Source organism: Mesoplodon densirostris, chromosome 10 (genome assembly GCF_025265405.1).
Source record: "Mesoplodon densirostris isolate mMesDen1 chromosome 10, mMesDen1 primary haplotype, whole genome shotgun sequence".
In the NCBI taxonomy this organism is placed as follows: domain Eukaryota; kingdom Metazoa; phylum Chordata; class Mammalia; order Artiodactyla; family Ziphiidae; genus Mesoplodon; species Mesoplodon densirostris.
In genome coordinates, this window is record NC_082670.1 from 72,439,490 (window position 1) to 72,463,950 (window position 24,461).

Genomic DNA, 24,461 nt, shown 5'->3' on the forward strand with positions numbered 1-24,461 from the left:
TGTCCCCTGCATTGGCAGGCGGACTCTCAACCACTGTGCCACCAGGGAAGCCCTACTGTTGATTCTTAATGATGTTGCAGATATCTGAGTTCTTTGAATCTTTTATCTGAGAAGTTATGAACTTTTTTGTTCTGTATGTAAAAGACATTACAAGAATGAGCTTTTTTTTCTTCCTTTTCTCTCTCCTTTCTTATTCTTTCTTCATCATCTTCAGTTCTGAATCTCGTGGAATGATACCATTTGGCAAAATTTGTAGCAGATGTTTGGTTTTAAGAAAAAGTGATGGCTGAAGTTCATTGAGCATAGTTCTCATGACCCTCACAATGATGGCATTGAATGAAGATGATAATGCGTTTTTTTAAAAAAATAAATTATTTATTTATGGCTGCGTTAGGTCTTTGTTGCTGCTCGCGGGCTTTCTCTAGTTGTGGCGAGCGGGGGCTACTCTTCATTGCGGTGCATGAGCTTTTCATTGTGGTGGCTTCTCTGGTTGCGGAGCACAGACTCTAGGCACACGGGCTTCAGTAGTTGTGGCTTGCAGGCTCTAGAGTGCAGGCTCAGTAGTTGTGGCTTGTAGGCTCTAGAGTGCAGGCTCAGTAGTTGTGGCTCATGGGCTTAGTTGCTCTGCAGCATGTGGGATCTTCCCAGACCAGGGCTCAAACCTGTGTCCCCTGCATTGTCAGGAGGATTCTTAACCACTGTGCCATGAGGGAAGTCCCTGATAATGTGTTTTTGAAGCTACTTGCTATTCATCAGAACTGGTCTAAGTTTTCCTTTCTTTTGTTCCTCTGCCTCCCAACAAGAAGCAAGAGTTTATATTGTAATCTAATATGTATATTTCATTCATAAGGACACAGCTTTTTTTAAAATAAATTTATTTATTTTATTTATTTATTTTTGGCTGTGTTGGGTGTTCGTTGCTGCGTGCGGGCTTTCTCTAGTTGCGGTGAGTGGGGGCTACTCTTTGTTGCAGTGCACAGGCTTCTTATCACGGTTGCTTCTCTTGCTGCGGAGCACGGGCTCTAGGTGCGCCGGCTTCAATAGTTGCAGCATGCGGGCTCAGTAGTTGTGGCTCACGGGCTCTAGAGCACAGGCTCAGTAGTTGTGGCACACGGGCTTAGTTGCTCTGCGGCCTGTGGGATCTTCTCGGACCAGGGCTCAAACCCATGTCCTCTGCATTGGCAGGCGGATTCTCAACCACTGCGTCACCGGACGTGCAGGCTCAGCGGCCATGGCTCACTGGCCCAGCCGCTCTGTGGCACGTGGGATCTTCCCGGACCGGGGCATGAACCCGTGTCCCCTGCATTGGCAGGTGGACTCTCAACCGCTGTGCCACCAGGGAAGCCCAAGGACAGAGCTTTTTGATAAACAATATTGTGAGAGTTTACTTGATGAGAAATGGCTGACCTCTATAAACATATGTTATGTTATGTGATCAAGTGCTTACCTGAAATCTTGAGGTGGTGCTTAATCTGCATGTGATTTTATCCCAGTTATTCTCTCACTGTTTTTTTATAAAAACATAAAAAATTGGGACTTTGTTGTTGCTTCTGTGTGAAATTGTTGCTTAACCCAAGGTCATGAAGATTTACTCCTATATTTTCTTCTAAGAATCTTTGTCTTTTCAAAATATAAATATTTTTAATATCTTCTCTGGTAACTCAGACCACCCCACAGATTTCTAAAAATTCCTGTAGAGTGAGTAATATCCCCAATTCAATGCTGTTGTGTAGGGGATAATATATGGGAATAGAATTTCAGTGTCATACAATATGCAGGTAATATTGCATTGTTTTTGAAAGTGGGGACCATTTATTATCGCCCTCACTAGCAGTATCTGATCGGTCTACGTTCTCTTGCCAACACCTGATATTGTTAGAATTTCAAATAAAAATTCTAACCATTGTGGTAGATGTGAAGTATACTATTGTGTGTGTATTTATTTTAGTCAGGTTATTGAGGTGTAACTTACATACAGGAAGAGTCATCCTTTTTGGAGTATAGTCATAAGAATTTTGTGAATTTTGGCAAATGCATAATCTTGTAACCATTGCCACAATCTAGATACAGAACATTTTCACCACCCCCAAATATAACATCATGCTCCTTGTAGTCAAACTTCCTTCCCAACCCCTTTCTCTCAACCCTGGCAACCACTGATCTGTCCTTCTAGTTTTGTGTTTTCCAGAGTATCATATAAATGGAATCCCACATTATATAGTGTCTGGCTTTTTTCACTTAGCATAATGCATTGGAAAGCCATTCATGTCATATGTATCTGTAGTGTGTTCTTCCTTAGCAGTATTTCATCATACATGTTGAAACCACATTTTATTTACCTGTGCATCAGTTGATGGACATTTGAATTGTTTTGTTTTTGATTGTTATGAATAAAGTTTTTATAAATAATGAGTATAGATTTTAGTGTAGGCTTTTTTTGTATTGGGCAAATACCTAGGTATGGGATTACATATAGTAAATGCGTTAAAAAAACAAAAGACTTTATTTTTTTGAGCAGTTTTAGGCAAAATTGAGTGGAAAGTACAGAGAGTTCCGGTATACCCCCACCTTCACACATGTGCAGCCTCCCACAGTATCAACATCACTCACTAGAATGGGTACACTTGTTACAATTGATGAATCTACATTGACAAATCATTATCACCCAAAGTCCATAGTTTACATCAGAGTTCACTCTTGGCGTTGTACACACTATTGGTTTAGATAAATATATCATGACATGTATCTGCCACTATAGTATTATACAGAGTAGTTTTACTGCCCTAAAAATTCTCTTCACCTATTTATCCCTCCCTCCCCGCTAACCCTTGGCAACCATTGATCTTCTTACTGTCTCCATGGTTTTGCCTTTTCCAGATTGTCATATAGTTGGAATCATACACTGTGTGGCGTTTTCATATTGGCTTCATTCATTTAGTAATATGCATTTAAAGATCTTCCATGTCTTTTTGTGGCTCGATAGCTCTTTTTTTTTTTTTTTTTCGGTACGCGGGCCTCTCACTGTTGTGGCCTCTCCCGTTGCAGAGCACAGGCTTCGGACGCGCAGGCTCAGCGGCCATGGCTCACGGGCCTGGCCGCTCCGCAGCATGTGGGATCTTCCCAGACTGGGGCACGAACCCGTGTCCCCTGCATCAGCAGGCAGATTCTCAACCACTGCGCCACCAGGGAAGCCCGATAGCTCATTGTTTTAAAATCACTGGATAATATTCCAGTGTCTGGATGTACCACAGTTTTATTTATCCATTTACCTATTGAAGGTCATCTTCCTTTCTTCTAAGTTTAAGCACTTATGAATAAAGCTGCTATAAACATCCATGTGCAGATTTTTGTGTGGACATAAGTGTTCAACTCATTTGAATAAGTACCAAAGAGTGAGTCTGATGGATCTTGTGGTAAAAGTACATTTAGTTTTGTAAGAAATTGCCAAACTGTCTTCCAAAGTGGCTGTACCATTTTGGATTCCCATCAGCAATGAAAGTTCCTGTTGCTCTACATCCTCATCAGCATTTGGTGTTGTCAGTGTTTTGGATAGTGGCTATTCTAGTAGGTGTGCAGTGGTATCTCATTTGTAGCTCCTGAATCACATATGATGTTGAGCATCTTTTCATATGCTTATTTGCCAACTGTATATCTTCTTTGGTGAGGTATCTGTTCAGCTCTCTGCCCATTTGTTAGTTGAGAACAAACTTGTAGTTACCAGTAGAGAGAGGGGAGGGGAGAGGGGCAATATAGGGGTAGGGGGTTAAGAGGTACAAAGTATTAGGTATAAAATAAGGTACAAGGATATATTGTACAACACTGGGAATATAGGCAATATTTTATAATAACTATAAATGGAGTATAACCTTAAAAATTTATTCTTATATGGTGTGTGCTTAAGAAATCTTTGTCTAGCCACAAGATCACAAAAATGGTCTCTTGTTGTCCTTGTATAAGTTTTACACTTTTAGATACATTTTGAGGTAATTTTGTTTATAGTGCAAGGTAATAGGTTGGGGTTCTTTTTTTCTTTTTGTATATATATGTCTGATTGTTTCAGCACCATTTGTTGAAAGACTATCATTTCTCCATTGAAGTGCTTTTGTACCTTTGTCAAAAATCAATTCTTCGTTTATGTGTGGGTTAATTTCTGGATTTTACAATCTATTTCATTGATCTCTGTGTCTATTCTTTAGCCAGTATTACACTCTCAATTATGGTAGGTTTATATTAAGTCTTAAAATCAGGTAGTGTGGGTCATTCAAATTTTTTCTTTCTTCAGAATTGTTTTGAGTATTATAGTAGTCATTTGTCTTTCCTTATAAATTTTAGAACTTATTAATACCCTACCAAAAATTTCTCTGGGATTTTGATTGGAATTGAATTGAATCTATAGATCAACTTAGGGATAATTGATATCTTAACAGTGCTAAGTTTTATAATTCGTGAACATGGTAAACCTCTTCATTTATTTAGGTCTTCCTGCATTTCTTCTTTTCCGTCTTCTTCAGGGGCTGTTAGTTTTCTGGTTTTCCCTGTGAATGTGGGACTGGTTTTCAAGTTTAACACAGGGCTGTGGAGAGGGAGATGGGATAGGGCAAGTTAAAAGGGTCGTTCAGACTGAGATTCAGATTTCTTGAATAAATACTCTTTGGAATATTTCAAGTCTTTAGTTTGCTTCTAGAGTTCTAAAAAAGTTGATATTGACAGTGTTTGCCAGTGTTATTATTGCTTTTACTGAGGATAGGGTTTTTTTGGCAGTCCTTACTCTGCCATACCTGCTGATGTCATTCTTTATCCTGTTTAAGATATGGTAAAGTGTCACATTGGTAAGGTTATCACTTACCAAAAATGAAGATATTGAGACTCTCAAGTGTAAATTGAGTTATTCAAATTTATGATCTCATCTGTTGTACTAAACAGAAATAAGGGTATTCTTTTATTGTTTGTTCTGATTTCAGGGGAGAAAAAGTTGATTCTTTTCCTCATAGCTTTGTTGTGGGACTTAAAGGTTAATACATGGAACAACTCAATTTCAGAACATGGAATTAAGGATAGTAAGCTCTCAGTTAATATTAGCTATCATTAACAATCTCCTCTTTCTTTTTTCTTCATATTCCTCCTTTAAATATAACTCTTAGCTTCCTCTTCTACTCACTGGAGTTGTTTCCCCTTAAACCCAAGTAGAGAAACTATAGCAACCCTCTGAAAATAATAGATTGGATTTGAGAAAAGTTGGTAAAAAAATTTCCTTTCTCTGAAAATTGTTTTTATTGTGTAATTTGAACTTTCATTGTTATTGCTGTTTATGAATGGTGAGAGGGAATAAATGAAGCACTGATGTCATCTTCAGCAGCTGGAAAGCCAAGAAATGAGGGTGGTGTAGTTTAGTGCATGGGAGAGTCAGTGAGACCAGGAAATAGAAAGTCTGGGCTGTACTCTCTATCTGCCACCAAAAAAGCTATATGATTTTGGCATTTTCCTAACCCCTAACGGTTTTCAAGGAGTTGAATATATGTCCTCTGAAATCTTTTCTAATTTTTTTTTGTCTTATTCAGTTGAAAGGGATTTTGTGTTTTTGATGAAAATTGGGAATGTTGTATTTATTGTAAGATTATTTCTTTTGGAGTAGACTACACTTAATAAAGGCAGAAAGTGCCTAAAACTTACTAGAAAGTTTTGCATTAATTAATTATCCTAAAAATAATGTCTCTTACAGAAAATGACAACAATATGATTTTAATACCTTTTGTATGCTTTGTTTTAGGTTGGTATAGAGGAGTTTCAACAAAGAAGCCAAATGTAAAGGTAATGAAAAGTTTATTGTTACCTTTTCGAATGTAGAAAGCAGCCTAGTGTATTTGTTTGATATAAAAACAATTCTTACTTGTCGCTCTTTGAATCTTTTACAGTAACCACACTTATTCTTTTCTTTATAGAACTGTATCAGACTCTGTCTCAGCAGTATTAAAATGACTTTTTAAAAATGGTTTTTAATTTATTTATTTACTTATTATTTATTTTTGGTTGCATTGGGCCTTCGTTGCTGTGCGCAGGCTTTCTCTAGTTGTGGCGAGCGGGGGCCACTCTTCATTGCAGTGCGCGGGCTCCTCATTGCAGTGGCTTCTCTTATTGTGGATCACGGGCTCTAGGTGCGCAGGCTTCAGTAGTTGTGGCACACGGGCTCAGTAGTTGTGGCTTGCGGGCTCTGGAGCACAGGCTCTGTAGTTGTGGTGCACGGCCTTAGTTGCTCCACGGCATGTGGGATCTTCCCGGACCAGGGCTCGAATCCGTGTCCCCTGCATCGGCAGGCGGGTTCTCAACCACTGCACCACCAGGGAAGCCCTAAAATGACTTTTTAAAAAGGACAGAAAAGTGTGTGTGTGGTAATAGATGCAAAGCTTATTTTGAAAAAGCCTATTTAGGACATTTAATATTTTTTCCTTAAAACAGTTGACAAAAGTATATTGACTTTTTCATAGGCCTAGTCCTGTGTAGTCATGTGATTAGTTAGATGAATTTATTTCTAAAATGGAAAAAACTTTAAAAAATAATGTTCAGTTAGACACATCTCTGTTGATCATAATGTTCTTGTTAAAATATGAATTTAAATAAGACTTTTAAGTGCCAAATGCTAATTTTATGGACTAGATTCATGTGTTTATTCTATTACCAATTAATAGTAATTTGATCAAACAAAATATATTTTAATTGGCAGTTATAATACATGTAGCAACATTTTTTTCCAGTAATGCATTTGCAAAAACTTTTTTCTGCTTTACTTTTTCTATAATATTATCAGTTTTTCTTATATATTTTTTGTAGGCTTAATATTTAGTGTATTATGCTTTTTCTTATGTAGAAAATACCAAAATTATCACATTATTTTTATTAAAAAATAAAAATTTTCAGAATTGTAATCATCAATTTTGCCAGTAGAATCACTTGTTTTGTTAGTTTTTAAGGTAGTGATCATAAGAAGACAATATCTTCAAACTTTCATTCCTATAGCTAGGGCTTCTTATCCTTGGCAATGTTGACATTTTGGGCCAGATAATTCTTTGTTATGTTGTACATTATAAGAAATTTAGCAGCATATATGACCTCCACTCACTAACATCTCCTCTCAAGTTGTGGCAGTGAAAAATGTCTTCAGACATTGCCAAAAGCCCTGGGCCTGGTGGGTGGGAGGTAGGTGGGGTGGTGGTGGTAACATTGCCCCAGTTAAGAACCACTGCTCGTAGGTAATTTTTTATCTTGTGTCTCTAGTTTTAAGACACACTTTCAGGTGTTATTTCCATCTCAGGAAGGCTCATGTGGAAATAATTTCTATTTGTATTTTATGTTTGTTATCTTGATTTGAAATTGTCAAAAATTTAGAACTTGAATAAATGAGAAATCTTATAAATGATTGGAAAGCTGTAATTTGTGATATTCCATGCTATTATTTTTATTAATATTTGTGATGTTAGCCACCCCACCACCTTGCTTCGAATACTAGGGTTTGGGGATCAGGGTGGAGACAGTGGTCTTTGAAATTATTTTATTTTTGTCTTTAAAATATCAGTTGATGCACAGTGTGTGGCTTGAAAACCTTGTTAAGTGGGACATGAATGATGATACCCTTACAATATTATCTATTGCTGTGCTGCAAAGCACCCCAAAATATAGTGGACTGAAACTAATCGTCATTCTGTATAGGTGACACCACTTGTGGCTACAGTTATCTGGGGGCTCAGCTGGCTGGAATGTCCAAAAGGGTTTACTCACACGTGTGGTATGTTGGCAGGGATGGCTAGAAGGCTGTCCTCAGCTGGATCACCGAAATAGCTACATGTTGTAACCTCAAGGTCTCTATCGTTCCATGTGGCTTCTCCAGCAGGTTAATCAGAGTTCTATTTTAGAGTTAAGGAAAAGTGCTCAGAATCTCATACCTATTTTCTACATTCTTTTTCCTGCAAGAAAGGTGTTTAGAGCCTGTGAGAGAGGCCATTTTGTGATTAATCTTAGCAATGATTTGATAAACTAATCAAAATGAGGGAACCAGATGACACTAATCTAAAGTGTTAGAGGGAATTCCCTGGCAGTCCAGTGGTTAGGACTCCATGCTGTCACTGCGGTGGCCCGGGTTTAAACCCTGGTTGGGTAACTAAGATCCCACAAGCCAAGCGGCGCAGCCAAAAAAGAAAAAGAAAAAAAGAAAAGAAGTGTTAGAGCTCATTTTGTCTGATCAGACTCCTTTAATTTTTTTAGTTTGGGCTAATGTAGTACTTTGAGGTTGTGTATTTTGGTAATACCAACTCCATTCTAGAATCTTAGATTACTGTAGCATTTATTAGCAACATGTATGTATATACCTCTTGATAGCTAGTATTTATATTCTTAAACTTAAAAAAATTAACAGATGGAAAGACAGTATTAACTAAATTTCACCCTGTGGCAGTGATATTTTATGGAACTATGTTGAAAATTCTTTCATTTTTGTAAAAGATAATCATTTAGTGATTTTACACACATAGAATGATTAAAAATGCATTCCTATATATCTTTTATTTATCTTAATATTATGATCACAATAATTAGAAATTTCAATAGGTTTTTCATAGCTATTAGTGGCTAAAGAAAAATGAAAAAGTTTACTTATTAAACTGTGTCTTTAGTTATATACAATTTATACTAATAATAAAACTTGACATAGCCCAAATAAAATAGTATCTGAACTAGATAGCATTCAGAAATAATTAGTAAATGGTAAAACATTTTTTTGTATAAAAAGTTTTACTATAAAATGCCCTTTCAGTTATATATTTTTGTGACCATATATTAAAATTGTACAGTTTAAGAGAAGTATAATATACAGGTAATATGTACTACTAAATTTTGTGAATTAAAAAGTAGGAGAATAAGATAAAATTAAGGAAAAGGAGAACAGATATTTGATGATAATTTTGTACATTTTATAAAGCATATGCCCAAGAGAAAAGGAATGAAATTCAAGAGAATTTATATTTACTTTCATTTTGTGGTTTCAGGATCAGTTCTTATACAGGAATTGTCAACTGGATACCTAGAATTCTGCCAGATAGGAACAGGACATTATTGAATGTTTTACACAGCAAAAACAGAGGTATAGAGATGTGAAATTGCAAGGCATGCTCAGGGAATGGTAAATAGTCCAAACTGGCTAGGGCATTGTGCCTGGATGAAAGTGATGGATGGTAAGGCAGGAAAGATACATTGGATCCATATTTACAGGGTCTTACATACCAAAGACTATAAGGAATCCTAAGGAATTTGGATTATGTCTCTTAGGCAACAGGGAATCTGTCATTTAACAGAGGCACAGATTTCACTCTTGCCATACAGTATAACCATGAAATAGAGTTTATTGGAGAAATAGTAAGTACCTGTTAAAGATACATATTTAAGTATGGGTAATTTCTTATGGTAATAACTTATGGGTAATTTCTGAAATTTGCTCTAAAGTATGGCAATGGGTAAGAATATGTACATGGGTATTAATTAATCAAGGTTGGCAAAACATTGATCATTGTTGAAGCTGGGTGGTAGGTTTGTGGAGGTTCAATATACTATTCTCTCTTAATTTTGTATGTAATTTGAAATGAGTGTAACATTATTACTTATCTTGTAGAATTGTTAGAAATCAATGAGCTTATATGAAGCTCTTAACACAGCACCTAGCATATGGTAACAGTACAGTAAATATTTGTTTCTGTTGCTGTAACAACAACTGCTATGATAGCATAGGGCTGGAAATGAGACTTTAAAGACTGCCAGCATCTTGGAGGACAGAAAAAGAGGTACTAGCACATGGAGTTTGAGAAATGGAAGTCATAGCTGGCTAAGGAAAAGAAAATTTTTAAAAAACAGAGTAATTAATGATTTCAAGTACCGTGGAGTAGTCTAGTAGAATAGAATGGGTACTGAGTAGGGGCCATTGTGTTTGACAGAAGGCCATTGGTGATGTTTTAGAGAATCCCATGTAGTCATAGGTTGATAGAGGCAGAAAGCCAGAGTCTAGTGGGTTGAGTGATAAAGAGAGAGAAGGTAGAGTAGTTACCACAGTAGGTTATGGGTGAAAGGAAGGACGTAGATGTAGATTCTTGGGAATATAAATAAGGCTGTAGTGGTGATTTTGTGAGTGGAGGACTGATGAACATTTCAAATAGGTAAAATTCTGGAAAATGCGAATAATTTATAATGCTTTAAACCAGTTACATGGTTGCCTGCCAATCTATCCCTGAAGAGAGGGATAGAGTGCAAAAAGATATGAGGAAACTTTGGGGGGTGATTCAAATGTCATTATTTTAATTGTGCCATGGTTTCACTGGTGTATGTATATGCCAAAGCATCAAATTCTACACTTTAAATATGTGTAGTTTGTGGTACACTATCATTTCAGTCTCTCAACTTACTTTGTAGCTGTGGTGGTTCATTTTAATACAGACTTGGTCATACACCAAGTCATAATGAGACCTAATGTAATGATTTTTTTTTAATGAAGGAAAGTGCTAATTATCATCAGTAGGAGCTCTCCTAACTGAAAACTTCAAAAAAATGGACATTTTATCATTGGTATTCAGTACTGAAATGTGGGTTTGTGATCTGGAATTTACCTAATAGCCACATTTTAAGTGTTCTCATTAATGGATCTTATTATTAGTGTGTTTGTGTTGTTGTCAGTGGGGGAGAAGATGGTGGGAGTTGAAGGAAGTGAAAGCTAGGTGATATTTTGTGTCATGCTTATTTGTTGTTGTGTTTGGAGGCCCTTAAGACCCATAGACTTGAAGATTTGCTGTGGGGACCCAAAGGACTCATTATGTAATTGTACTCAAAGCTGTGAATAATTACAGTGGAAGGATACAAATCAAAATAACAAAGCTGCATGGGGGTAAAGTCTGGGGAAACCAGGCACAAGCTTCTAAGAGTACTTTCTCAGTGGAGTCATACAGGAGAAGCTTAATTCCCCCAGGAGTATTGTGACAACACATATGAAATGTTGCCAACCAGGCAAGCTTGTTTGAGACTCATAGCCAGAGTTTTTATCGGGCACTGGTCCTGTATGCAACCTCTGCGTACCGTGTAACAAAATTCCACATTCCTGGAAGGAAAGCAGGTGTTCAGCAGCATAAACCATGTTGTTTGTACAGATAGTTGAGGCACAGTGAGTACTTCTTATCAGTTAATGGTGGGAACCCTCCCAAAATTAAGTATAAATTTAAGTATCGGACTTTCAATTGGTCCACTTTTTCAGCAGCACTTTTTATTTTCAGTCTTTTTAATTTTAGACATTCTAATGGATGAGCTAGTGGTCTCTTGCTTTGCTTTTATTTTTTATTTTATTTATTTATTTTTTGTGGTACGCGGGCCTCTCACCGTTGTGGCCTCTCCCGTCGCGGAGCACAGGCTCCGGACACGCAGGCTCAGCGGCCATGGCTCACGGGCCTGGCCGCTCCGCAGCATGTGGGATCTTCCCGCACCGGGGCACGAACCCGTGTCCCCTGCATCAGCAGGCAGACTCTCAACCACTGCGCCACCAGGGAAGCCCTGCTTTTAATTTTTATTTCCCTAATGACTAAAGAGGTTGAACACCTTTTCAAATGTTTATTGTCCTTTAACCTCTTTTTTTTTCTGTGAAGTGTCCATATCTTTCACCCATATTTTATTGGGTTGTTTTCTTACTGAGTTATATGAATACTCTATTCTGAATACAAGTCCTTGTAAATATATTCTTTCACTAGGTGGTTTGCCTTTTCATTTTGTTAATGTTGTGTCCTGGAGAATAGATTTTAATTTTGAGGAAGTCTAATTTGTCATTAAATTTTTTTTTGTTTTTGGTTGGGGCTTATAGTCTATCTTTAGTATCTTTGTCTAACTCATTCTCTCAGTTTTGATTAGTTGTATTTTGCAAGAGATTTTTCTATTTCAATATGTTTTTGAATTGTCCTAGATATTCATGCTATTTATTTTATTATTATTATTATTATTTTTTTTTTTTGCTGTACGCGGGCCTCTCACTGCTGTGGCCTCTCCCGTTGCGGAGCACAGGCTCCGGACACACAGGCTCCGCGGCCATGGCTCGCGGGCCCAGCCGCTCCGCGGCATGTGGGATCTTCCGGGATAGGGGCACGAACCCGTGTCCCCTGCATCGGCAGGCGGACTCTCAACCACTGCGCCACCATGGAAGCCCCATGCTATTTATTTTTTAATGTGTGTAAGACATTTAGTGATGATCCCTCTTTCATTCTAGACTTTAGGGAGCTGTGTCCTCTATTTTTCTTGGTCAAATCTATTTAGATTTTTGTTGTTTTGATCCTCTCAACTTAACTTTTGACTTAAAAGGTTTTTTTGGTCTGTTTCACAGATTTCTTCTCTTTGTTCTATTCATTTTATTCGCTTTGGATTTACTCACCTTTATTTTTCAAAAATATTTTCATTGGGTATACAATTCCCTTTATTTATTTATTTATTTATTTTCATTTTATTTTATTTTTAACATCTTTATTAGAGTATAATTGCTTTATTACAATGGTGTGTCAGTTTCTGCTTTATAACAAAGTGAATCAGTTATACATATACATATGTCCCCATATATCTTTCCCCCTGCATCTCCCTTCCTCCCACCTTCCCTATCCCACCCCTCCAGGTGGTCACAGAGCACCAAGCTGATCTCCCTGTGCTATGCGGCTGCTTCCCACCAGCTACCTACTTTACGTTTGGTAATGTATATATGTCCATGCCACTCTCTCACTTTGTCCCAGCTTACCCTTCCCCGTCCCCATATCCTCAAGTCCATTCTCTAGTAGGTCTGCGTCTTTATTCCCGTCTTGCCCCTAGTTTCTTCTGACCATTTTCATTTTTTTTTAGATTCCATATATGTGTTAGCATACGGTATTTGTTTTTCTCTTTCTGACTCACTTCACTCTGTATGACACACTCTAGATCCATCCACCTCACTACAAATAACTCAGTTTCGTTCCTTTTTATTGCTGAGTAATATTCCATTGTATATATGTGCTACATCTTCTTTATCCATTCATCTGTCAGTGGACACTTAGGTTGCTTCCATGTCCTGGCTATTGTAAATAGGGCTGCAATGAACATTTTGGTACATGACTCTTTTTGAGTTATGGTTTTCTCAGGGTATATGCCCAGTAGTGGGATTGCTGGGTCGTATGGTAGTTCTATTTTTAGATTTTTAAGGAACCTCCATACTGTTCTCCATAGTGGCTGAATCAACTTACATTCCCACCAACAGTGCAAGAGGGTTCCCTTTTCTCCACACCCTCTCCAGCATTTATTGTTTGTAGATTTTTGATGATGGCCATTCTGACCGGTGTGAATTTTGATTCGCATTTCTCTAATGATTAATGATGTTGAGCATCTTTCATGTGTTTGTTGGCAATCTTCTTTGGAGAAATGTCTATTTAGGTCTTCTGCCCATTTTTGGATTGGGTTGTTTGTTTTTTTGATATTGAGCTGCATGAGTTGCTTGTATGTTTTGGAGATTAATCCTTTGTCAGTTGCTTCATTTGCAAATATTTTCTCCCATTTTGAGGGTTGTCTTTTTGTCTTGTTTATGGTTTCCTTTGCTGTGCAAAAGCTTTTAAGTTTCATTAGGTCCCACTTGTTTATTTTTGTTTTTATTTCCTTTTCTCTAGGAGGTGGGTCAAAAAGGATATTGCTGTGATTTATGTCATAGAGTGTTCTGCCTATGTTTTCCTCTAAGAGTTTGATGGTGTCTGGCCTTACATTTAGATCTTTAATCCATTTTGAGTTTATTTTTGCATATGGTGTTAGGGAGTGTTCTAATTTCATTCTTTTACATGTAGCTGTCCAGTTTTCCCAGCACCATTTATTGAAGAGGCTGTCTTTTCTCCACTGTATATTCTTGCCTCCTTTATCAAAGTAAGGTGACCATATGTGCGTGGGTGTATACAGTTCCCTCTAAATATGTCAGTTCATTGTCTTCTGGCTTTATAGTATTTCTAATGTAAAGTCTTTATTAATTCTTATCTTTGTTTCTTGTACTATAGTGTTTTTAAATATTTGTTTTTATTTCTGGATGCTTTTATGATTTATCTTTATCATTGTTTTGGGCAATTTGCTTATGATATATTTTGGTGCTGTGTGTGTATGTGTGTGTTCATCCAAATTTATATCATGGAGTTTCCTGTATCTGTGGGTTTGTGTTTTTCATCTAATTTAGAAAATTTTTTTAAATGATTTCATGAAATATTGCTGCTTCTCTTTGGTTCTCCAGTTCCACATATGTTACACTGTTTTATATTATCTCAAAGATTTCTACTTCTATTTTAACTTATTTTTCAGTCTTTTCCCCCAAGTCTGTTTGGATAGTTTTAATACTAGGTGTTAAAGTGTGCTACTCTTTCTTTCATGTATCTAATTTGCCATTAAACACCTCAAATGAACGTTTTCATTTAGATGTTATGTTTTTCAGCTCTGTTATTTCCATTTTGTTCCATTTTGTATGTTGATAACACTTCCCTTATGTTTATGTTTTCTTTTAAATCTTGGAGAAATTTTAATAGCACTGTAAACTTCTGCTAGTTCCCATTATATATCATTTTTGGTCTCTTGCTATTAACTGCTTTTTCTCCTGGTTATGGTTTAAATTTTTACATATCTGGAAATTTTTTTGTTTTGTTTTCTAGAACTTTGAAGTTATATTGTTGAATTTCTTGATCTGAATTTTGTCATCTTCTTTTAAAAAAAATTGAATTCATTTTTGCAGGCACTTAATTTACTTGTAATTCAGCTTGATCCTTAAGGTTTGTTAGAGCGTGCCTAGAGTAGCCTTTACTCTAGGGTTGTTTGACCTTACTTTGTTTTTTTTTAAAAAAAAGGATAATCAGCATATATACTTTTTAAAATTAATTAATTGATCAATTAATTTTTGGCTGTGTTGGGTCTTTGTTGCTGTGCGCGGTCTTTCTCTGGTTGCGGTGAGTAGGGGGCTACTCTTCATTGCAGTGTGCGTGCTTCTCATTGTTGTGGCTTCTCTTGTTGTGGAGCACGGGCTCTAAGCACGCAGGCTTCAGTAGTTGTGGCACGTGGGCTCAGTAGTTGGGCTCTAGAGCTCAGGCTTAGTAGCTGTGGCACATGGGCTTAGTTGCTCCGCAGCATGTGGCATCTTCCCGGGTCAGGGCTCAAACCCGTGTCCCCTGCATTGGCAGGCGGATTCTTAACCACTGCACCACCAGGGAAGCCCCTGTTTGACCTTTTAACATGCAGTGTTACTGGATCTTTATTTGAAGAACCATGTGTTCACTGAGCTCTTTCCATTGTAGTCGATTAGAACTTTAATGTTTACCAGTCTTAGGTATGCTCTAGGAATTGTTCAGCTTACAGCTGTCAATTATTAGTTACTCTTTCCTTGGCCACATAAAGTCTCGCTCTGTGTAACTGCAGCTTAGTTTTCAGCTAAATACTCAATGGAATCTCTCTGAAGAATTCTGTACTTCTTTCTTTTCATGATTCCCTTCTGTTTTCTGCCCCACAAAATTCAGCTCTCTCAGCCTTCTCCTACTGGTGTTTGGCTTTTAATTGTAGTGACAGTGGCTTACTCTGTGCTGTCACTCTCTGATCAATAAAGGCCTCTAGGCAAAAAGCGTTGGAAAATTGTATGACTCATTTCATTTGTTTCTCTTCTCCCAAGATCACATTCCTGTGCTGCTGGTTGTCCAGTGTCTAAAAACATTTGGCATATATTTCAGACTTCTAGTTGTTTTTGACGGAGACATATCCTCTTGTTGTTATTGTTGAGAAATAATAAGTAAGCAACCTATCATAAGGAATAGAAGAGAGTTTTATTCGAGCCAAGCTGAGGACCAGCCTGGAGTACAGCCTCCACCAAAGCACTCCAGAGAAGCATGGTTTTCAGCACAGTTTTATATCTTGTAAGAACAAAGAACTGCATCAAACATGACAGGGCTCCATTCCTTCAAGGTTTCAAAAGAGACAGATTAGCTCGTATACAGTGAGTCAGTATGACCTTGGCATCTGGGAGGAAAACCTTATCTTCGAAGCAGTACTAGCATTGGTGTCATAGCAAGGGAGGCATTTATCCCTATTTACTTCTAGATAATGCATTCTTTTCTTTAATGGTGAAAGCAGATATGCAATGTATGTTTGACAGACTGTAAGACAGGCTGTTCTAGTTGACATAAAGTTCAGGCCAAATCATGTATAAGCCAGAATGGCTTCCCCATACCCCAATATGCAAAAATTTCTTCCATCATTATACTTTATATTTTTGAGATGATTAAAGATTTATGTGCACTTATAATAAATAATATAAATAGATCCGGTGTACCCTTTGCCTGGTTTCCTTTATTGATAACATCTTAGAAAACTATAGTACCATATCAAAACTAGAATATCATTAACCAAGAATTCCAAGAATGGAGACCTGATTGAGGCCAAAAAAAAAAGTTTACTTGGTGTTTGTTAGGACTGAAGCCCAGGAAGCATAAATCCAAGACAGCACTTGAATTGTATTCCACTGGACTACAAAATGGGGTAAGCTTATAAAGGCAAGACCCACAAGGTTACAGAAATTGTTTGTCAAGAATTAGGATTGGGGGGCTTCCCTGGTGGCGCAGTGGTTGAGAGTCTGCCTGCCGATGCAGGGGACACGGGTTCGTGCCCCAGTCCGGGAGGATCCCACATGCTGTGGAGCAGCTGGGCCCATGAGCCATGGCTGCTGAGCCTGCATGTCCGGAGCCTGTGGTCTGCAATGGGAGAGGCCACAACAGTGAGAGGTCCGTGTACTGCAAAAAAAAAAAAAAAAAAAAAAAAAAAAGAATTAGGATTGGACTGAAAGCAGCAGAATACACATTCTTTTCAAGTGCACATGGAACATTCTCCAGGATAGGTCACATGCTAGGCCACAAAACAAGCCTCAGTAAATTTAAGAAAATTGAAATCACATCGAACATCTTTTCCGACCACAATGCTATGAGACTAGAAATCAACTACAAGAAAAAACTGCAGAAAGACACAAATGCAGGGAGGTTAAACAATATGCTACTAAACAACCAGTGGATCACTGAAGAAATCAAAGAGGAAATAAAAAAATACATAGAGACAAATGAAAATGAAACAGGATGATCCAGAACCCATGGGCTGCAGCAAAAGCAGTTCTAAGAAGGAAGTTTATAGTGATACAGGCTTACCTTAGGAAATAAGAAAAATCTCAAATAAACAACCTAACCATGCCCCTAAAGCAACCAGAGAAAGAAGAACAAACAAAACCCAGAGTTAATAGAAGGAAAGAAATAATAAAGATCAGAGCAGAAATAAATGAAATAGAGACTAAAAAAACGTAGAAAACATTAGTGAACTAAAAGCTGGTTCTTTGAAAAGATAAACAAAATAAATGAACCTTTAGCCAGACTCTCAGGAAAAAAAGGGAGAGGGCCCAAATCGATGAAATCAGAAATGAAAAAGAAGTTACAGCTGACACCACAGAAATACAAAGGATCATAAGAAACTGCTATGAACTACTGTATGCCAGTAAAATGGACAACCTAGAAGTGGACAAATTCTTAGAAAGATACATCTCCTAAGACTGAACCAGGAAGAAAAATTTCTGTTTCATATTTTCTAATGAACAAACCAATTACCAGTGATGAAATTGAATCAGTTATTTAAAAACTCCCAACAAACAAAAATCCAGGTCCAGATAGCTTCGCAGGTGAATTCTACCAAACATTTAGAGAAGAGTTAACACTCATCCTTCTGATACTTCAAAAAATTGCAGAGGAAGGAATACTTCCAAACTTATTCTATGAGGTCAGCATCACCCTGATATCAAAATCAGACAAAGATATCATAAAAGAGGAAAATTACAGGCCAGTGTCACTGATGAACATTGATGCAAAAATCCTCAACAAAATATTAGCAAACTGACTCCAACAATACATTAAGAGGATATACACCATGATCAAGTGGGATTTATCCCAGGGATGCAGGGATTTTTCAGTATCTGCAAGTCAATCAGTGTGATGCACCACATTAACAAATTGAAGAATAAAAACCATATGATCATCTCAGTAGAGGCAGAAAAAGCTTTTGATAAAGTTCAACCTTGTTTATGATAGAAACTCTCCATAAAGTGGGCATAGAGGGAATATACCTCAACATAATAAAGGCCATATATGACAGACCCACAGCTGACTTCATACTTAATGGTGAAAAGCTAAAAGCATTTTCTCTAAGATCAGGAACAAGACAAAGATGTCCATTCTCACCACTTTTATTCAATGTAGTGTTGGAAGTCCTAGCCACAGCAGTCAGAGAAGAAAAAGAAGTAAAAGGAGTCCAGATTGGAAAGGCAGAAGTAAAACTGTCACTATTTGCCAATGACATGATACTATGCTAGAAAATCCTAAAGATGCCACCAGAAAACTATTAGAGCTCATCAATGAACTTCGTAAAGTTGCAGGATACAAAATTAATATACAGAAATGTGTTGCATTTCTATACTCTAACAACGAACTATCAGAAAGAGAAATTAAGGAGACAATCCCATTTACCATTGCTTCAAAAAGAATAAAACACCTAGGAATAAACCTACCCAAGGAGGTAAAAGACCCATGCTCGGAAAACTGTAAGACACTGATGAAAGAAATTGAAGATGACACAAACAGATGGCAAGATATATACCATGTTCTTGGATTGGGAGAATTACTATTGTTAAAATGACTATACTACCTAAGGCAGTCTAGAGATTGAGTGCAATCCCTATCAAAATACCAATGGCATTTTTTTTACAGAACTAGAACAGATAAATTTAAACTTTATATGGAAACACAAAAGACCCTGAATAGACAAAACAATCTCTAAAAAGAAGAATAGAGCTGGAGGGATCATGGTCCCTGACTTAAGGCTATACTACAAAGCTGCAGTAACCAAAATAATATGGTACTGGCACAAAAACAGACACATAGATCAGTCGAACAGAATAGAGAGCCCAGAAGTAAACCCACACACTTATGGTCAATTAATCTATGATAAAGAAGGCAAGAGTATACAATGGAGAAAACACAGTCTCTTCAGTAATTGGTGCAGAGAAAACTGGACAGCTCCATGTAAAAAATGAAATAAGAACATTCTCTAACATCATATACAAAAATAAACTCAAAATGGATTGAAGACTGGATACTATTAAAACTCCTAGAGGAGAACATAGGCAGAACACTCTTTGACATACACTGCAGTAATATTTTTTTTGGATCTGACTCCTAAAACAAAGGAAACAAAATCAAAAATAAACAAATGGGACCTAATTAAACTTCAGAGCTTTTGCACAGCAAAGGAAACCATCAACAAGAACTGAATAGACGTTTTTCCAAAGAGGAAATGCAGATGGCCAGCTGGCACAACATCACTAATAATCAGGGAAATGTTGAGTTTGTCAAATGCTTTTTCCTCATGTATTGAGATGATCATATGATTTTATCCTTCATTTTGTTAATATGGTGTATCCTACTTATTGATTTGCGTATGTGGAACTATCATTGCATTTGACTGATAAATCCAACTTAATAACAGTGTATGATTCTTTGAATGTCATGTTGAAATTGATTTGCTTATATTTTGTTGAGAATTTTTTTGCATCTTTGTTCATCAGAATATTGACCTGTAATTTTCGTTTCTTGTGGTGTCCTTGTCTGGTTTTGATATCAAGGTAATGCTGGCTTTGTAAAATGAGTTGGAATTGTTCCCTTTTATTAAGTTATTTTGGATGACTCTGAGAAGAATTAGTATTAATTCTTCTTTAAATCTTTGTAGAATTCACCAGTAAAACCATCTGGTACTGGACTTTTCTTTATTGAGAGGTTTTAAATTACTGATTCACTCTCCTTATTTGTAATTGATTTGTTCAGATTTTCTCTGTCTTCATGATTCAGTCTTGGTAGGGTGTATGTTTCTAGGAATTTATTCATTTCTTCTAGGTCATCCAGTTTGTGGATGTATGATTGTTCATAGTAGTCTCCTACAATCCTTTGTATTTTTGTTGTATCAGTTGTAGTGTCTCCTCTTTCACTTTCAGTTTTATTTATTTGATTCTTTTCTCTTTTTTTCTTTGTCTAGTTAAAGGTTTTTCAATTTTGTTTATTTTTTCAAAAAGCTAGGTCTTAATTTCTTTGATCTTTTCTGTTTTTTTAAGTTTATTTTATGTTTATGTTTATTATCATTTATTCTCCTCTGATCTTTTTTACTAGCTTTGGGCTTAATTTGTTCTTTTTTTTTTATTTCCTTGAGATATAAAGTTAGGTTTTTTTTTGAGGTTTTTCTTTTTTTCTTAATGTAGGCACTTATCACTGTAAACTTTCATCTTAGAAATGCTTTTTATGCATCCCATAAATTTCCATATGTTGTGTTTCCACTTGTGTAAAGTTATTTTTTGATTTCTCTTTTTTTTCACATTCTCAAAAATATTTAATCATACAGAAATTCACATGTTAGATGAAAAGAGCTGGATAGAAACCATACATACAGTTGGACACCAGTTTTAAAAACACACACAAACACACATGTGCATTTTAGAAAAATACAGCATCACAGCATCAACAGTGATTACATGGTGGTGGACTTCAGGATCATTTCCTACATGGTTGAATTGGTCACACAATTTTAAAAGCAGTAAGTGGGGTTTACAAAAAACTCCCAGGAGCGGGTGATCGGTGGAAGCCCTGGGATCCACCTCTCTGGAGCCCTGAGCAGGATGGGCAGCAGGAAGAATGATGTTAAGGTAAACCTGCCTGGGGGCTGCCGGGTAAGATGGTTTCAGATGCAAACAGTTAGTTTCTGCTTTGTCCCAATGTGACTGTGAGGAATACAGTCTTGGTCCTGCCTTCTGGATTTACAACCCAACCAGAGACAGGCCACATGCTAAGAGTTACTGCTATGCCTGCCATAGACATGTCTGTTGCCCTCCTCATGCATGGACCCTGAGGGAAGTGCTATCCGCCCATCTTAGAGGACACAGGCTGATTTCTCTTTTGATTCCTGCTTTGATACATTGGTTTTTCAGGATGGTGTGGTTTCATTTCTACATATTTGTTTATATTCCAGTTTTTTTCCTGTTATTTATTTCTAGTTTCATATTATTGTTGTTAGAAAAGATATAATTTCAGTTTTTTGAGTTTGTTAAGACTTGAGCTTGCTTTGTGACCTAACATGTTATCTCTCCTGGAGAATATTCCATGTGTGCAGGAGAAGAATGCTGCTGTTGAATAGAATGTTCTGTGTATTTCTGATCATTTGGTTTAAAGTATAATTTAAGTCTGATGATTTCTTACTGATTTCCTGGTTTTAAGTTCCATCCATTGTTGAAAGTGTGTATTGAAATCCCTTACAGTTTTTTTTTTGTGTGTGGTATGCGGGCCTCTCACTGTCGTGGCCTCTCCTGTTGCGGTGCACAGGCTCTGGATGCACAGGCACAGCGGCCATGGCTCATGGGTCCAGCCGCTCCGCGGCATGTGGATCTCCTGGGACCGGGGCATGAACCCGTGTCCCCTGCATCAGCAGGCGGACTCTCAACCACTGCGCCACCAGGGAAGCCCTCCCTTACTGTTTTTATATTGTTGTCTATTTCTCCCTTCAGCTCTGTTAGTATTTAATATATTTAGGTGCTCTGTTGTTTGGTGCATATGTATTTACAGTTTTTATATTCTCATGATGAATTAACCCCTTTGGTCATTAAATAATCATTCTTTATGCTGTCCGGTTTTTGACTTGAAGTCTATTTTGTCTGATATAGGTATAGCTACCCCTGCTCTCTTTTGACTTACATTTGCATGGAATATCATTTTCTGTATCTTCACTTTGAGCCTATGTTTATTCTTAATGGTGAGTTGAATTTCTTGTAGGCAGCATATAGGTGGGTTATATTTTTAAATCCATTCAGTGACTGTATGCCTTTTGATTGGTGAATTTAATTCATTTACTAATGCCATCCTTTTGTGTATTACTGCAGATTTTTCTTTATGGTTACCATGAAGTTTACATAAGATGTCTTACAACAGTCTGTTTTATTACACTGATAACATCTTAATGTCAAACTCATATAAAAACTCTTCCCTTTTATTCCTCTTTTCCACATTTTATATTTATGTCACAATCTACATCTTCTTATATATCTATTGACAAATTGTTGTAGGTATAGTTATTTTAAATTCTTTTGTCTTTTAACCTTTATAGTAAGTTGATAAATTTAATTTTATTTTTGGCTGCATTGGGTCTTTGTTGCTATGCATGGGCTTTTCTCTGGTTGCGGTGCGCAGGCTTCTTACTGTGGTGGCTTCTCTTGTTGTGGAGCACAGGCTCTAGGCACGTGGGGTTCAGTAGTTGTGGCTCGCAGGCTCTAGAGCGCAGGCTCAGTAGTTGTGGCGCATGGGCTTAGTTGCTCCACGGCATGTGGGATCTTCCTGGACCAGGGCTCTAACCCATGTTCCCTGCATTGGCAGGCGGATTCTTAACCACTGCGCTACCAGGGAAGCCCCCCTAGTTAATTGATTAATATGTTGCCATATTACAGTATTAGAGTATTCTGAATTTAACTATATATTTATCTTTATCGCTGTGTTTTGTATTTTCACATGCTTTGATGTTACTAATTATGTCCTTTCATTTCAGATGAAGAATTCCTTTCATCATTTCTTATAAGGCAGATTTAGTGGTGATGAACTCTTTCAGTTTTTGTTTGTCTTGGAAAGTCATTTCTCCAATTTTGAAAGACATCTTTGCCAGTGTTCTTAGTTGGCAATTTTTTTCTTTCAGTACTTTGAATATATTATTCCACTGTTTCCTTGCCTGGTATAACTGCTGAGTACTACTGATAGCCTTATTGGGTTTACCTGATAAGTTACAAACCTTTTTTTCTCTTGCTGCTTTTGAAATTCTCTTTCTCTTGGATTTGAGTCCGTTTTATTATAATGTGTCTTGGAATTGACCTTTTTGGGTTGAATGTTGTTGGAGACCTAGCTTCATGAACTTGGATGTCCAAATCTCCCAAGATTTGGGAAGTTCTCAGCCCTTATTTCTTTAAATAAGCCCTCTAACCCTTTCTCCCTCCCTTGTCTTTCTGGAACTGCAATACTACATAGATTGTTTCCCTTTACGGTATTCTCTAATTCATATGGACTTTTTTTGCTCTTTAAAAATTTTTTCTTTTGTTCTCTTCTGACTGGATGATCTCAAGCTTCCTGTGTTCAATCTCACTAAGTTTTTCTTCTTTTTGATCAAGTCTGCTGTTGACATTCTTTATTGAAGTTTTCATTAAATTCATTGTAATCTTCAGTTCCAGAATTTGTTTGGTTCTTTTTTATGATTTCTGTACATCTTTTAAACTTCTTATTTGTGTATTGTTTCGTTGATTTCATTGAACGATCTTTCTGTGTTTTCTTGTAGTTTGTTGAGCTTTCTTAAAACAACTGTTTTGACCTTTTTTTTTTTTTTTTTTTGGTGGTATGCGGGCCTCTCACTGTTGTGGCCTCTCCTGTTGCGGAGCACAGGCTCCGGACGCGCAGGCTCAGCGGCCATGGCTCACGGGCCCAGCCACTCCGCGGCATGTGGGATCTTCCCGGACTGGGGCACGAACCCATGTCCCCTGCATTGGCAGGCAGACTCTCAACCACTGTGCCACCAGGGAAACCCTGTTTTGACTTTTTTATTGGACACATCACAGATTCATTTCTTTGGAGTTGGTTACTGGAAAATGGTTGTGTCCCTTTTTTATGGTATCATGTTTGCTTTATTTTTCATGTTCCTTGAAGTCTTGCATTGCTCTCTTTCCATTTGAAGAAGCAGTCACCTCCTCCACTTTTACTTACTCTCTTCGGTAGAGAAGTATCTTCTGTCAGCCCTGCTGGTTATTCTGAGGCTTTCTTAGACCTTTGCTATGTATGCACCTACTCCACACTTCTTGTTCTCTTTTTTGGGGTGGAATTTCTAAGATTGTATGCTTTTTCTCAATCCTGCAAAGTTAGGCTGGTTGCTGCCAGTCTCTTGTTTGCTTCACCTAGGGTGGTGCTGCATGCTTAAGTTTATGTGCTTTCTCCCAGAATTGAATGGCTTTCTGCATGTGCTTAGTAGCCATGTACAAAGGCTTGCACTCATTGCCACCCTTGATGGTGTGCCCAGGGAACTGGCCACAGGGTTAGGGAGTGTGATGGAGTGTGCAGAGCATTGGGGATGCTCATGGGCCAGTTGGGAAGATCTGAAGGTGTGAGGCATCTCCATTGGCACATGGACAGGCTTCCTGATGGAGTCCATGAAGTAGTTAGTAGGATCCATGTCCCTTTGATGCCCTTTGATTCCTGGTTCTTGGTATGATGAGTGATTTTCAACTGAAGCCTGGACCTTTGGACATTATGTTATGAGACTCTGCATTTTATTTAAACCTTCAA

General features: G+C 37.4%; 1 protein-coding gene across 5 annotated transcripts in view; it reads left to right on the forward strand.

Moving 5' to 3' along the window:
* The window catches only part of DOCK3 (dedicator of cytokinesis 3), a 422,568-nt gene that overhangs the window by 73,861 nt on the left and 324,246 nt on the right, over positions 1-24,461 (forward strand). For 4 of the 5 annotated variants that reach the window (XM_060109452.1, XM_060109453.1, XM_060109454.1 and 1 more), the window contains exon 3: positions 5,768-5,808. The exons of the other annotated variant lie outside the window; for it this stretch is intronic. In XM_060109452.1, coding sequence (XP_059965435.1) covers positions 5,768-5,808 — 41 coding nt within the window. The remainder of the gene's footprint in view (positions 1-5,767; positions 5,809-24,461) is intronic. 5 annotated transcript variants of the gene reach the window in all.